This window comes from Aythya fuligula, chromosome 1, assembly GCF_009819795.1.
Source record: "Aythya fuligula isolate bAytFul2 chromosome 1, bAytFul2.pri, whole genome shotgun sequence".
NCBI classification, from domain to species: domain Eukaryota; kingdom Metazoa; phylum Chordata; class Aves; order Anseriformes; family Anatidae; genus Aythya; species Aythya fuligula.
In genome coordinates this window covers 78,658,633-78,672,539 of record NC_045559.1, presented here as the reverse complement: position 1 = coordinate 78,672,539, position 13,907 = coordinate 78,658,633, and the positions used below count along the sequence as shown (strand labels likewise).

General features: G+C 36.5%; 1 protein-coding gene across 4 annotated transcripts in view; it reads right to left on the bottom strand.

Moving 5' to 3' along the window:
* The window catches only part of ANO2 (anoctamin 2), a 190,394-nt gene that overhangs the window by 90,587 nt on the left and 85,900 nt on the right, over positions 1-13,907 (bottom strand). For 3 of the 4 annotated variants that reach the window (XM_032207994.1, XM_032207993.1, XM_032207996.1), the window contains one exon: positions 10,128-10,211. The exons of the other annotated variant lie outside the window; for it this stretch is intronic. In XM_032207994.1, coding sequence (XP_032063885.1) covers positions 10,128-10,211 — 84 coding nt within the window. The remainder of the gene's footprint in view (positions 1-10,127; positions 10,212-13,907) is intronic. 4 annotated transcript variants of the gene reach the window in all.

Below are 13,907 nucleotides of genomic sequence, written 5' to 3'. Positions count from 1 at the left end.
TAGGTTATTTTTCATTTATCAGATACAGCATATTTGGATGCATATACAGGCAACCTGCTCTATGGAAGCTACTTTGGCAGGTGGTTTGGACCTGATGATCTCTTGAGGTCCCTTACAATCCTTACAATTCTGTGATTCTGTGATTCCTTGATATTTAATGTCAATATTGAGCAGACCTTTTCAAGTGTGTCTCAAGTGTATCTGAAGCAGAATTTTGCTGTTTTGCTTCATGACCAGTGCTGATTTAAAAGCGTGCAGCGATACTTTCGTAAATACTATGTTGTTTGCCTTGCATGAACCCATCAGCTGACAATAGATTAAGTAAAAAGAAAATAAAATCAATAATTTCTTCATGGTCAATGTTTATAGAAAGAAAAGTTATTTGAAATTATTTTAAATGTTTTCTTTATCTGTAAAGACCATTCATTCTGTATTGCTGGATTTGATAATCTTTCTCCTTAAAATAATGTCCAAGAAGTTCATATCAGTTTTAATTTTCAAGTTATTCAGCATCAGTTTTGTTAAGAGAGAAAAAGTCTCTCTCCACATCAGGAATGATATTTTGCATTGCATTTGAAAGATATCCTTCAGACAACCATAAGTAAATGCAATAGATTTTTTAAATAGTAATTTACAGTAAATAAAACATATTTTTTTTCTGTGTGGAAGGATTGATATTTACTATACTTTATCATTTTCCCAAATCCTAAAAAAGCCTATTAAAATCTCTTTGGCCACTGTATACGAGAGATTCTAAAATCTCTTGGCCACTGTACTTTGCCATATTATCTTTACTTAGTAATGAAAATTAGACAAACAGAAAATACTTGTAGTGCTGAGAAATTATGAGATGCAAAGTGAGAATATTTAAAAATAAATGTTTTGAGGTGAAGCGGAAGAAAAGAATCTATGGAAGGGAAGGAGAGAACTGTAGGAAGGAAGGAAGGAAGGAAGGAAGGAAGGAACCTAGCAAAGGAGTAAAGAGGGAGTTACTGTAAATGAAAAAAACAGATGCAAGAACTGAATTAACTGTGTAGACCCAGAATTTTGGAAAAAAAAAAAAAAAAAAAAAAAGTTTGCCTATCAAGAGGATGACTTTTGTAGTGCATTGACATAAAAACAGAAGTGAAGCTGAATTTTTGATACAGCATTTGTAACACAGTCCAACTGATATTTGAAATATTTTAATATTTTCAAATATTATAGTACAATAATTAATCAAGAATATAGGAATATTTTGAATATAGGAGACAAGTACCAACGTTTTCAAAGAAGTATTTAAGTTGTTTCAAGAAATGAGGCCTGACTTATTTTCCAGGCAATTTGACTCACTAAGAAAACCAAGCACTGAACATGAAAATCAGGTCCAAAAGAAACAAAACAGTGCAACATTTGGTCCAGAAAGTTGACTGTGTTTCACTAAGCCACTGAATTTTATTAGGGAAAGGAAAAATGGCGGCTGGTGTCTGTCAGTTAAGAGACTCCAGACTGATGTTCAAGGAATTGTTCCATTTTAAACCCACCAGGATTTTCTTCACTGTTGCTTGGGAGAAGGGTAGGAAGGATGGGAATTAGACAGACTACCACACCAGTGAGCTGTGGATTTCAAATATGAGACTCATTTTAGCCATATGATTTAAGGTAAATTTGGCAATTAGGCCAAAGATAGCAGTAAAACCTAGAACTGTTCTTGCACGTTGGCATCAAACAGTTGCAGAAGCTTCCTAACATCTTTCTTTGATTCTCTGGTATAATTTCACGGAATTTTTAGAATAGAATAAAAATATGTGATGGGTTGAATTTCTAACAGTTATGTTAAAAAAAGGTGAAATGCCAATTTTATTTATATCATTAGCCATGCACCAGCCTGCAAAGCTACAGAAGGTGTATATCACTGGAATTTCTTCAATTAGTTCATGCATCCAAACCAGCTTTACATTTTCACTGCATAAATAATGGAGTTGAAAGAAGCCATGAATCCAGCATTATGTATTAACAATCCAAAGTCTGCTTTCATTAAATTCACTTGTATGATTCTCAAGTGACATCAACAGGAGAAAAAGATGATTTGAATAACCAGGTAAGAATTCAAGTTTACTTCATTAAATACCATGATGTGATGTGAAGGACCTTCCAAACAGCATGTCATCCTATCTCTAAATTAAGTGTATCGTGAAAATTAGCAGATCAGCAGGCAAGTGTTTTCCAATTAAGCATGGTAATAGCTGTAAAAGTTATGCAGTTCCAACTGGCTTCTTTAGCTGTTTGAATTTGGAGTAAGTGGAATTTCAATCTTCATAGGATGGATACTCAAAGGAATTTAATGTAAATGCCATTTATTTCTTTAAAAATGCAGACAGGATTGCAGTATGCATAAAATAAAAAATAAAAAATCTTGGCAACTAGCTCAACTGAATATTGTTTCCATAGCCAATTTATGTAAGATTTGTCCCAAATCTAGTCTTCTGCTTTGACCTTGGAGATTAATAGTATGAAATTTACCCTATAAATATGCTCAGCAGAAAGTAAAAAATAAAGTCCAAGATACAGGAGTTTGTCACCAGCACACGGGAAAGGAAAATACTCTAGTTTTTCTTCTTCAACTATCTCCATTAAATTTAAACCCAGCAGACTTCTGGAGATTTATTTTTCAGCCTGAGACTTTGCTATAACCCTCTAACCTGTTATTATAGTCTTTCATTGGGTACAACATGATAATAAGTCATCTGCAGTAACTGTAGACTTAAGGACCGATACTTTATTATTTACTCAGGCAGAACTCCTATTAATTTCAAGAACTGATGAATAGAACCTTTAGGAATGAGTTTTTCCATTCAGTTTAATAGGAAAGAGACCTGCTTCATCTTTATTTTTGTCAATAAGAAGCTTAGGCCTCAATTCAAAATAGCACATAATTTGTATCCATATCCAGGACACTGATGCATGTGCTTAACTTTAATTGTTAAGTCCCAGCTACATGATTAAACACAAGCCCTAGAAAGAACGTTTCCTTGAGCCAGAATCTTAATGAGTAACACAAATGAGAAGACCAACAAACAGCAGCCCTGCCTACTCTTGCTTCTAGGTTCAAAGCTCTCTTCTGAAAAAGACCACTAATTTTTATTTTGGCAGAGTCTCGTGACAATTACATACCTTTTTCTTAAAATCCTGGCTCTGATCCACACTGCTTAGCCTTCAACAGATGAATAAAAAGCATCCAATATTCTTAGTTAAACAACCTTTTGATGTCTAGACAGAACAGTGATTTCCTTCACCTGTCTTTTGGAGAGGAGGAATAGAAGGTAAAGGAGCAGGCTGATGTCACTCTAAGCGAAACCCATGTCTGAGCACAGGAAGGAAAAGTAGGTGTTTGGGAACTATCACCATTTGATTAGCAAAAGTGAATCAAACCTCACCAACTGATTGCTTCCTGTGAGAAAATGACTAGACCTGTGGCCAAGAGACCTGTCAATATCATTTGCCTTAACTTCAGCAAAAAACTAGTGGGATGGTCTGGTTCAAAGGATATTGGCTAATAAGTTGTACTTTACCAGAGGCCAGTAACACCTGGAGTACTTCTGGGGTCTGTACTAGGACTGCCCCATCTAACATCTTTAGGGAAGGACCTAGAGGAGGTGATGGAACGCTTGCTTATGTCATTAGACATGGGGGTTGTGGGCAATCAAACTGCTTGAGAGAAGGGCTGCCATCCAGAGGGACCTAGAGACAGGCTTGAAGAACAGGGTTATATGAACTACATGAAATGCAAAGACAAATGCAAAGACTTGCCTTGGGGAGTGAAAACTCCTTGCAGTGAGTGGTACAGTCTCTGCTGAAAAGGCTCTTCAGGTTCTGTGTAGACAGAAAGCTGAATGTGAGCCCGGAGTGTACCCTGGCAGTGAATAACACTGACAGCATACAGCTGTATTAACAGAAACATAGCCAGTGGATCAAGGGAAGTGATAATCTCTGACATCTTAACACTCATTAGACTGCACCTAAAATACTGTGTCCTATTTTGGGCCCTCCAGTAGGAAAAATAAATTGCTAACCTTTATGAGTCCAGCAAAGGGCCCTGGAGAACTTTCTGTGTGAAGAGGCTCAGGACCAAGGCTTGCTGAGTTTGTTTAGCTCTGTCATCAAGAAGACAGAGACAGGTGCCACACAGCAGGGCACAACAAGAGAAAGAGGGACAACAGGCATAACCTGAAACAAGAGAAGTTCATGCTAGACAAAATGAAGAACCATGAGGACAGTCAAGCATTGTCCAGAGAGTCTGTGCAGTCTCCATCAGGTTTTCAAAACCCCACTATCCAGTATTATCCATTAGCCTGATTGATCAGGTCTGAATATACCTGACACAGCTTTGAGCAGGAGTTTGAACTAGATAAAATACTAAAATTCTTTCTAACTTGAATTATCCTATGACTGTGTATTTCTAATAAGCATTTTATTTCTTCAAATCAAGGGTTATTGGAAGAGCTCCATCCTTCTGAAGGCTATTTTTGATTTCAAAGGAATTATAGTACTGGAATATAATTCTAAATACTGAAGCAGAGTACTGTGGCTGTACAGTGAGTTTATTTATTTGATACAAATGAGAAAATCTATTTTAGATTTTCAGAGATGGAAGAGCAAATAAGACATTTTTAGCTCATAGATAATCAAATTCTAAGTCAACAATAGCGAAGAGTTTTGAATATACATCATATATCCCTTACAGTCAAACCACCCACACATCTAAAGAAGAACATACTGAAAGACCATTAGAACAGTCTTTTGAAGACACAAGTTTTGTTTATGAATACTCTGTTGTAAACTGGTGTAACCAAGAACACAAATCAAAATTTAAATAATCAGAATTATAACCATTAGCCTTCAAATTTTGGCTTGATCCAATTAGCCAACCAAATAACAAAACAATAAAGAAAATAAGATCTCTCTTTAAGATTATCATCACAATTGTCCTTATTCACCTCCACTCATTCTACATTTATTATTTATAAAAGTTAATGATACAAAGAATGAGTTGAAAAGGAAAAAAATATAAATTATTACATATTCCTCTTACTATCCCATGTGCTTGGAAAGAAAAGGCATTTGTGAAAATAAAGCAAGGAAAGAGAAAGGCTAGAAAAAATATCATCAAATTTAAGAAATGTTGAATCAAAATTGGTATTTGTACCACATTAATAGTGAGGTCTAATAAATGTTGAAAAATGCTTTTCTCAAATTAGAGATTTGACAAAAACAATTAGAGATTAAAGAACTCTAGGTCTATTCACAGATCTTTTACCATTATGATTGTTCAAATTAATATTTATAAACAATTATCTTGGTTTCTTCTACACAGTTATAGCTAATATACATAAATAAATAAAAAAAAGTTTTGTTTTTCTATAGTTAATAGTTAATAATAACAAGGATTTGCTTAATAAAGGGACGGACTCTAACATATGAAGTGTTTTTTGTTGGGGTATTTGCCTATGCAGAACTGGAATCTGAGATATCTACTAGTAGCAGGAAGTACTATTTCATGCCTTGCAATGCTGACAAATTTTAAAATATATTCATAAGGCATTCATTAGCAGCATGCAACTCTATTTTATATTCACCTGTATCATCCTTACATTAGACACCTACCTTTTTCAAACCAGCTTGCTTTAATTCAGCTGTTGATTGAAATGAAATGTTTTGGAAGGAAAGATGACTTTTTTTTTTTTTCTTTCAGTTAACAGCTGAATTAACAATAATGGATCTTGCCACTTTCATTTTTAAGAAGTAATTAAAACTAAGATAGAATGCCATATTTTGTTATCTCCAGGGTTTGCTCCAAGTAAGGACATGAGACAAGAGACAAGCCCTTTTTTCTATAAGGAAAGTTTTCCTTGAGAAATATGGAATGACTTCTTGGGGTTTCTGCCAAATAAGAAAGATAAGAATATATATGGTGTTTCATCATGTTTGCCAGATCAGCTAGACATTTAATGAAAAGGAGATAGAGCCTGATCCATCTCTCACAAAAATGACAGAAAGGTCTTCTTTCCATCATCTCCAGTGAGAGTTCAATCTAGCCCCATCTGCATGTTTTCAGGCACAAGACCAATTTTCATTTCCTGACCTGGATGTATTTCCATTTGGAACATTAGTATTGCACAGAGAGAGGAACAGCTTATCACAAGATTACAAGTATCCAACACCTTTTATATTTAACATTCTGCAGATAGAGTAACTTTATCCTTTTTGTTAAATATATCTATTCACATCTTCAGTGCTATAGTGTTTTAAACAAGAACAACATCAAAAAAAAAAAATTGCTTTATTAAAACAGTTACAGCTGCCTTCTTCCCATGAACATATCATCAACCAAATACATGCACACACACAATGTGAATATTCATCTCTGCTGCAAGGGTAAAGAAAGCTTTTAAGGTATATGAATCTGGAACTAAGTTTTACATTGCAAGGCTTTATTTTCATGACCTCAAAGAATCAAATAATGTTACCGATTTTAAGTCGATTCACTTACACATTTCCAGAGTCTTTCACTTAGAACTTGTAATTTTTCCAAATAAATGTCATAATTTATAAGGACTATCTCTTTATGCATTTGCTACTTAACCTGAGGCATTTCATGCAAATGTTTCAACTCCTTCAGCATTAAATGAATTGTCTTCTGAAACAGGAGAACACTGAGGTATAATTGTAAGAAAAACTTCACACTAACCTTTAGTGAAGTGTTCTGAGTCCTCACATTTTCTTTCCCCTTCTCAGAATAACCAATAAGATATTTGCTAAAACAGCCTGAGCCACACAGGATAGTGCAGGCTAAAATTTTGTTCTCTTCTTACTACTGGAGTCTAAATACTCTAAGTAGTATTTGTATGAAAGCTATACTCTGTAATACAAACCCCATTAAGCAAGCAGTACACTAGATCTGTAATACTTTCTATTTTCAGTCTCAATCAAGCTAATTTGAAATGAATTGCCTTGGTAGAGAGACTCATATTTACTGGCCCTTACAGGTACTGGGTATCTTCCACACTCATTAAAGTTAATGACTTCAACAACAGTGAAAACTGTGTTGACATAGGTTTCCTCTTAATAGGTATTCCCAAGTTATCACTGAAGAGAGTATGAAACTGCTGGTGTTGATTTTCTTCTGCAATCACAACACCAGCACACAACAAAACACTCATCCCTTCATTGTAAAATAATTCTATTAGCTTAACAGGGACTCCTTGTTGAAGTAAGACACGAAAAAAAAATAAAATAAATTGCACTGTACACAGAGATTTCCACATAAAAGCTCAGTTTCTCAACATAAAACTAGTCACATCCTCACCAGAACAGAGGAATTAACATATTGGAAATAAGCCAGTAATTTTATAGAAATAGATGCCTTTATGTAAGCTCTAAGTCAATATTCTCACAATAGCTGTGGCTTTGGCATCGTTTCTACCCCAACAAGCCACAGCTGCTGAACTGGAGACTTCTGACTTCATACGAGATAAGTAACAAGAAGTTTTAGCCACTGGTGCCAGAGCCTGTTCTTTGATATCAATACAGCAAACTGCAGTTGTTGACCTGTTACACGCAAATGATATACCTCAAAATCACACTAGTTATCTAAAAGTATTCAGGAAAGAACTTCACAAAGACTTATACCATGACATTAGATTGTCAACAAAGACATGATGAAAGCAAGACTTCTCTGAGGCTGAGGCTTATGTGTATTCACATAAAACCAAGAAATTAGGAGGAATGAATTTTTGACCACAGAGACCTCTACTTTGATGCAAGTCCAGTTGCTAGAAAATCTGCACTATTAATATGACAAAGTTCTGTACTCTGGCTTCCACCCAACAAGATGAAAGTATTGAGCCAGAGACCTCACAGAAACCTGTGCCTTGACATTAACATGCCATGCAAAAGCTGCTGAATATTGCAATAAGTAAAACATACAGCCATCTGAAGGCAAAAAAAAGAAAAGATTAAAACCTCTAAAAATTATGTAGAATAACTATTCCAGACTCCAATATTCATCACTTTTAATGCCTAACTTTTCAGGATCTTCCAAAGTGAAATGAAATGGTACATTTCGATGGTTAAACATAACAGTTCAATTAAAGAACTGGGCTTTTCCCTCTTCAGCAGGTCTCACACAAACATTGCTTACATTTATATTATAAGATATTTGAGGTACAAAGTCTGAGCAAGAGACCTTCCAAACTCTGACTAATTTGTTGTTTACTGAAAATAAAAATAACAAAGGGGGCAGGGCAGGGCAGGGAAGGGAAGGGAAGCAAAGGGAAGGGAAGAGAAGGAATCCAAAAATTGATTGCAACAGAATGAATAATCAAATTCAGTGACTGAAAACTGCTCAGAATTTTGGAATACATGTTAGCATTTTGGAGAGAGATGGTGGTGCATGAGTTACAAGATTAATATCTTTCTTAGAGAGTTATCTTAATCAATCCAAATTAAATCTTCTGTCCTATGAATAACTTATTTCTCCCTCCGAGCAACTGTATGATGGCAAATGTCAAAGTGCTTTATTTTTTAATTTTTTTTAAATGAAATGAATTCAGAAGCTTCAAAAAATCACTAAGTGACACAAGAACTGGAATCTATTTTTTTCAAAATTACTTTAGAATTAAATAATACTATAAACTGGGAGTTCTTTCCCTTTGTGATGTCTGAAACGAATTTGTATAGTGCTGAATCTTTAAATTGCTCTTTGGTATGTTGCTAGATCTTCACAATGTTCATCATTTTCCACCTACACTCTTAGAAGAAAGCTAATCATTTAAATCTGCCTCAGGACCGCAAAAGTTTAATATTCTATAGCACCAGGTGCTTACTTATTTCCCAATTTCACTTAACTAAATCAGAAAGAGCTGAATGTCAGCAGCTGCTTTAGCCATCTTTTACCACCTTTGATTCTTCACTAGAAGGCCTAACAAAGTGCTCAGGGTGTAATGGAAGACCTTTCCTGTGTCAGAGAGCTCATACAGCAGAGTCATTCTGTTGTGTCAGAGTCTCTGCTCATATTGGGTCATATCCAAAGCCTTTTAAAGTAATTAATAATCTTTCTATTGTCTTCCGTAGAGTTTGGCTGGTCCATTAAGTGAAAGGTAGTCTTACTGAGATAAATCCTTCACTGGAAACACATCACAGTCTTGATGGTGAGCAGCAGAAGAAAGGGATCGTTATTTCATGTATTGTGAGGCTAAATTTGTTGTACCAAACCTCAAAACTGAAGTGCTTATGAGTGCTGATGAACTAGAACTCAAGCAGACATTGGAAGCAGACATTTACAAGAAGACATTGGAGAAAAAAAAAAAAAAAAGTGTTTGTACTTAGGTTTGAAATAAGCAGAAAAATCCTAAATGCACTTCGATCTAAAACAATATACTGATTAGTATTCAATCAATTTATCATAGAATCATAGAATGGCTCATGTTGGAAGGGGCCATATAGATCATCCAGTTTCAACTCCCCTGCCGTAGGCAGGGATGCCACCCACTAGATCAGGTTGCTCAGGGTCTCATCTAACTTGCTTTTGAACACCTCCAGGGATGGGGCATCCACAACTTCTCTGGGCAACCTGTTCCAGTGCCTCACCATCCACTGAGTGAAGAATTTCCTCCTAATCTCTAATTTAAATCTCCCCAGTTTATAATAGAAATGCTATAAAAACTGCACAACTGTGTGACTGCAACATGACAAAAGATGTCAGTGTTAATTATGCCACTACAATAAAAGTTGTTTCCATTATTGTCCACAAAGGACTGAAATTCTAGGTCATTGCTACAAGAATTCTTGTGCTGATCATCTTTCTTTTCTAATTGTTCATTGCTCTACAGAGTAGATCCTGAACTACTTTTCAACCGGTGTTCAACTATTTAAGTAAAATGTTTTACTTTGCATAGCTAGCAAAGTCATGACCTTGAAACATATCAGTGGCACTACAAGGCTGCATAGCATAAGATCCAGAGCAAGCAACATACAAGATTGATGAAAAGCACCATAAAGTTTCTTTTGCAAACTGCCAGAGACAGAAAGATAATCACAATATAACAAAACATATCAAAATGTAAGTGAAAAGATAAGCCACATCTTACTTCATTTGGATCTTCCGTTGTTGTGTTTTTATTTTTCAGCTTTTTCTGTAGCAATTTGGTTTCATACTCTGGTCTGGGATGCTCCTAAAAAGTAGAGTTAAAAACAAACAAAAACAAAACAAAACAAAACAAAACAAAACAAAACTTGTGATTATGATTAAAATAAATAAATAAATAAATAGATCCTGATTACTTATTCACAATTCAAGCCATGCAGATAAGTCAATACCACAGCACCTTTTGGACTAGGGGGATCACTGCCTAGGGATATGGGATATTTTATGGGATTCAGAGGAAGAGCATTGAGGGATTGCACAGAACTTACTAAGTTTTGTTGTTGTTGTTGTTGTTGTTGTTGTTTGTTTGTTTGTTTTGTTTTTTTAGTGGAGTAATCAAATGTGAAAGGAAGGGATCTAGATCACTTGGGAAGGAACTAGTGTGTGAAAATAGAGTAATAATGAGATTAAAAGGGCCAGTCTCATGGAAATAGCTTGCTGTTCTGCATAGGAGTCTGACCACCAGCTACTGGAGCAAGTGCAGATGTGAAAGTATGTGTTGGGCTTGATGATCCTGAAGATATTTTCAAGCATAGATGATTTTATGATTATATGTGGGTGCTAGTGAAGATAAAGCCAGGGTGCCTCACAATCAGGTGAAGTGCCTGGGAACCCAGACGGGCGTAGGTGTCTAGGATAAGAACATGGTTGGAGTTGAACATGGGACCAGGGGACTCCAAGCCAGATGCCAGAGATATCAAAGGATCTAAGGGTCTTTAGTGGCAAGCTCCCTGCGCGTGTGTGTCTTGAAAGGCAGTAACATAGGGAGACTCTGGGGGTCCAAGGGTTATATGTCTGAGTGAGCAGCCAGGGTGAGGCTGTAGCTTCATGGGTGTGTATACTGCTGCCCAGTAAGCCAACAATATCCTGAGCTACATCAAAAGAAGTGTGGCCAGCAAACCGAAGACTGCAATTCTCCCCCTCTACTCTGCTCTTGTGAGACCATATCTGGAGTACTGTGTTCAGCTCTGGGGCCCCCACCACAAGAATGATATGGACCTATTAGAACAAGTCCACAGGAGGGCCACAAAGATAATCAAGGGACCGGAGCACCTCTCCTATGAAGACAGGCTGAAGGAGTTGGTGTTGTTCAGCCTGAAGAAAAGAAGGCTCTGGGGAGACCTCATTGCACCTTCCAGTACCTAAAGGGTGCCCTACAGGAAAACTGGAGAGGCACTCTTTGTCAGGGACTAGAGTGATAGGACAAGGAGTTTTAAATGATTTTAAACTGAAATAGGGTAGATTTAGATTAGATATTAGGAAGGAATTCTTTCCTGAGTGTGGTGAGGCACTGGAACAGGTTGCCCAGAGAGGTTGTGGATCCCCATCCCTGGAAGTGTTCAAGGCCAGGCTGGCTGGGGCCTTAGCCAACCTGATCTAGTGGGTGGCATCCCTACCCACAGCAGGGGGTTTAGAATTAGATGATATTTAAGGTTCCCACCAACATGAACCATTCTATTAAACTAAGATTCTATCTGGGTGCCAGAAACTGGAGAGGCCATCTGAGTCCTGTTACTGAGGGAATCCACACTGAATATATGTATATGCATGTATGTATGCATGTGTATATATATACATTCCCACTGGCAGACCTCCATCCTACTCATCCAGAGGGATGAGCAGGATGAGGCCACTGTGTTGTCTGTGTTTGCATGTCTGGTCTGTGTGCCTCTGTGATCTATGTGGCCAGCCATGTATGTACATATACACATTGTGCATATATGTGCTCTGTGTGCATGTGCCTATTGAGAATACATGCTTAGCTTCAATACAGGATGGAGTTGAGGGCACGGAAGTACAGCAGTCTCACATCTCTTGGGCTGTCTCTTGGGCAAATAGCCACATGTGAATAGTCCTTGTCAGTTGTATCTGTTCCATGTCACAGAAACAAGCTAAAAAATAGTAATCTAATTGTATTTAAAGGTTAAAAGTTTGGGCTGTAATCTAAAGATGTAATTGAGGAAAGCTGAAGATGTGGTGAATGATTTCAGAGATGTCCCGGGAAAAATACTCACCACTCAGAGCTTTTTTCAGAAATGCCAGTGTATAAGACTAAAACAACTCACATTCCTCTGTCCACTTATGAGTAACCCACTCACACACATTTCAGATAAGTACCATTGGCCACTGCTCTTATTATAATTAGTATGTATGTCTGTCAGCCTAGGAACAAAATCTGCTTACACTTTTTCATAAATCTGAAAGCAATCTAAAAACAAAAGCAATCTAAAAACTCATAAAAAAAAATAATCCTGATGGACAATAGAATAGGGATTGCCTCCAACTTCAGCAGTCATCTTAGGGGATATATAGGCTGTTCATTTTCTCCTGTCTGCAACATCTTCACTACCATCTTGAGCATTCTCTGTTGCATCCTAATTCATAGATGTTGTGATTCAATATGTTTTTTATCCTGTTCATATGAAGTTCCTGATGTGCTAAGCAGGTATGTGAACACACTGATATTCAAACAACTGTCTTAAATTAACGTTTCCATATCTTTTTTGAACTCTGTGAAGATGTAATATGCATGTTTGTCTCAAAGGCAGTCTCATGAATGATACTTGCTTTCTACTGCTCCCTGAGAATCTGGTGCTAATGTGGTAGGCTTGTGTGAACTTTTTCTCTAAAGTTCAAGTACTGATATACCAAACATATCTAAAGAAAATGCTAGCATGATGGCTTGTTTTAAATTTAAATTTCATGTACTATTCAGATTAATAAAATATATGCTAGAAGAAAGCAGGAAAGGCTATCAATTTACTCAATCTACACTCAGAAGATTTGTCTTTCAAAGAATGTGATTCTCTCTCACTTTGCATTAAAGTCCTTTTGCATTACTCATGCCTCACATAAAAATCACTACCATAATGAATGTAGTTCAGGGATTACTATAGCACTAATTGTCATCAGGGTCACTGTTGTTATTACTCACAAACTGTTTGGGTGCATGTGGAACTCCGAGAAATAATGAGACACAGGTAATCTGTGACATAACTGAATGTGATTAACAGCAAAAAAATGTTGGCAGACAGGATGGGGAAAGGACAGACAAAAATAAGCATTTAAAAATGCTATTGTCAATTCTTCTTACTTCTATCATGAAGTTTTGAAAGTTTAGGCTAGCTTGTTGATTTGGATCAATTTGTACCACATTTCATTAATTAGGGTTTACAGGTCACATGGAAGAAACATCTTAAGGCTTAAATGAAGAAACAGTGAAGGCATCAGGCATGTATAGGCTACATGCAAGGAGACAGCATGACAAAAGAAGAAAGATTAGTTGAATGAAAGTAAAAGAAGCTAAAGTGATCTAATCTCACTATAGGAGCACGTATGAAATTGAACCGACTTCCTTCCTTTTTTTTATTCTCTGTTAAGCAAAGCATTTTGGGACACCGGGGGCAGCTGTCAGAGGCCAGAGCAAATTTTGAAGAATGTCTTGAAAGGAAACAGGGTGAGAAAATTCCATGACAGTGAAATATAGCATAACTGTAACTTTCTGTTGTTGTTGTTGTCAGTTTTGCTTTAAGTGATTGTTCTGTTCAACTGTTTCTTAAGTTTCCTAGTAATACATTTCAATGTCCTTTTAACTGCATTTCACACACCTACATCAGGATTGGAAAATTAGTTTATCTTTCTTCACTGAATCTGTGAAGTCATTTTACTCTCGACTGAACAGACCACATCACATCCTGGAATACATGTGCCTATACATTCTTTT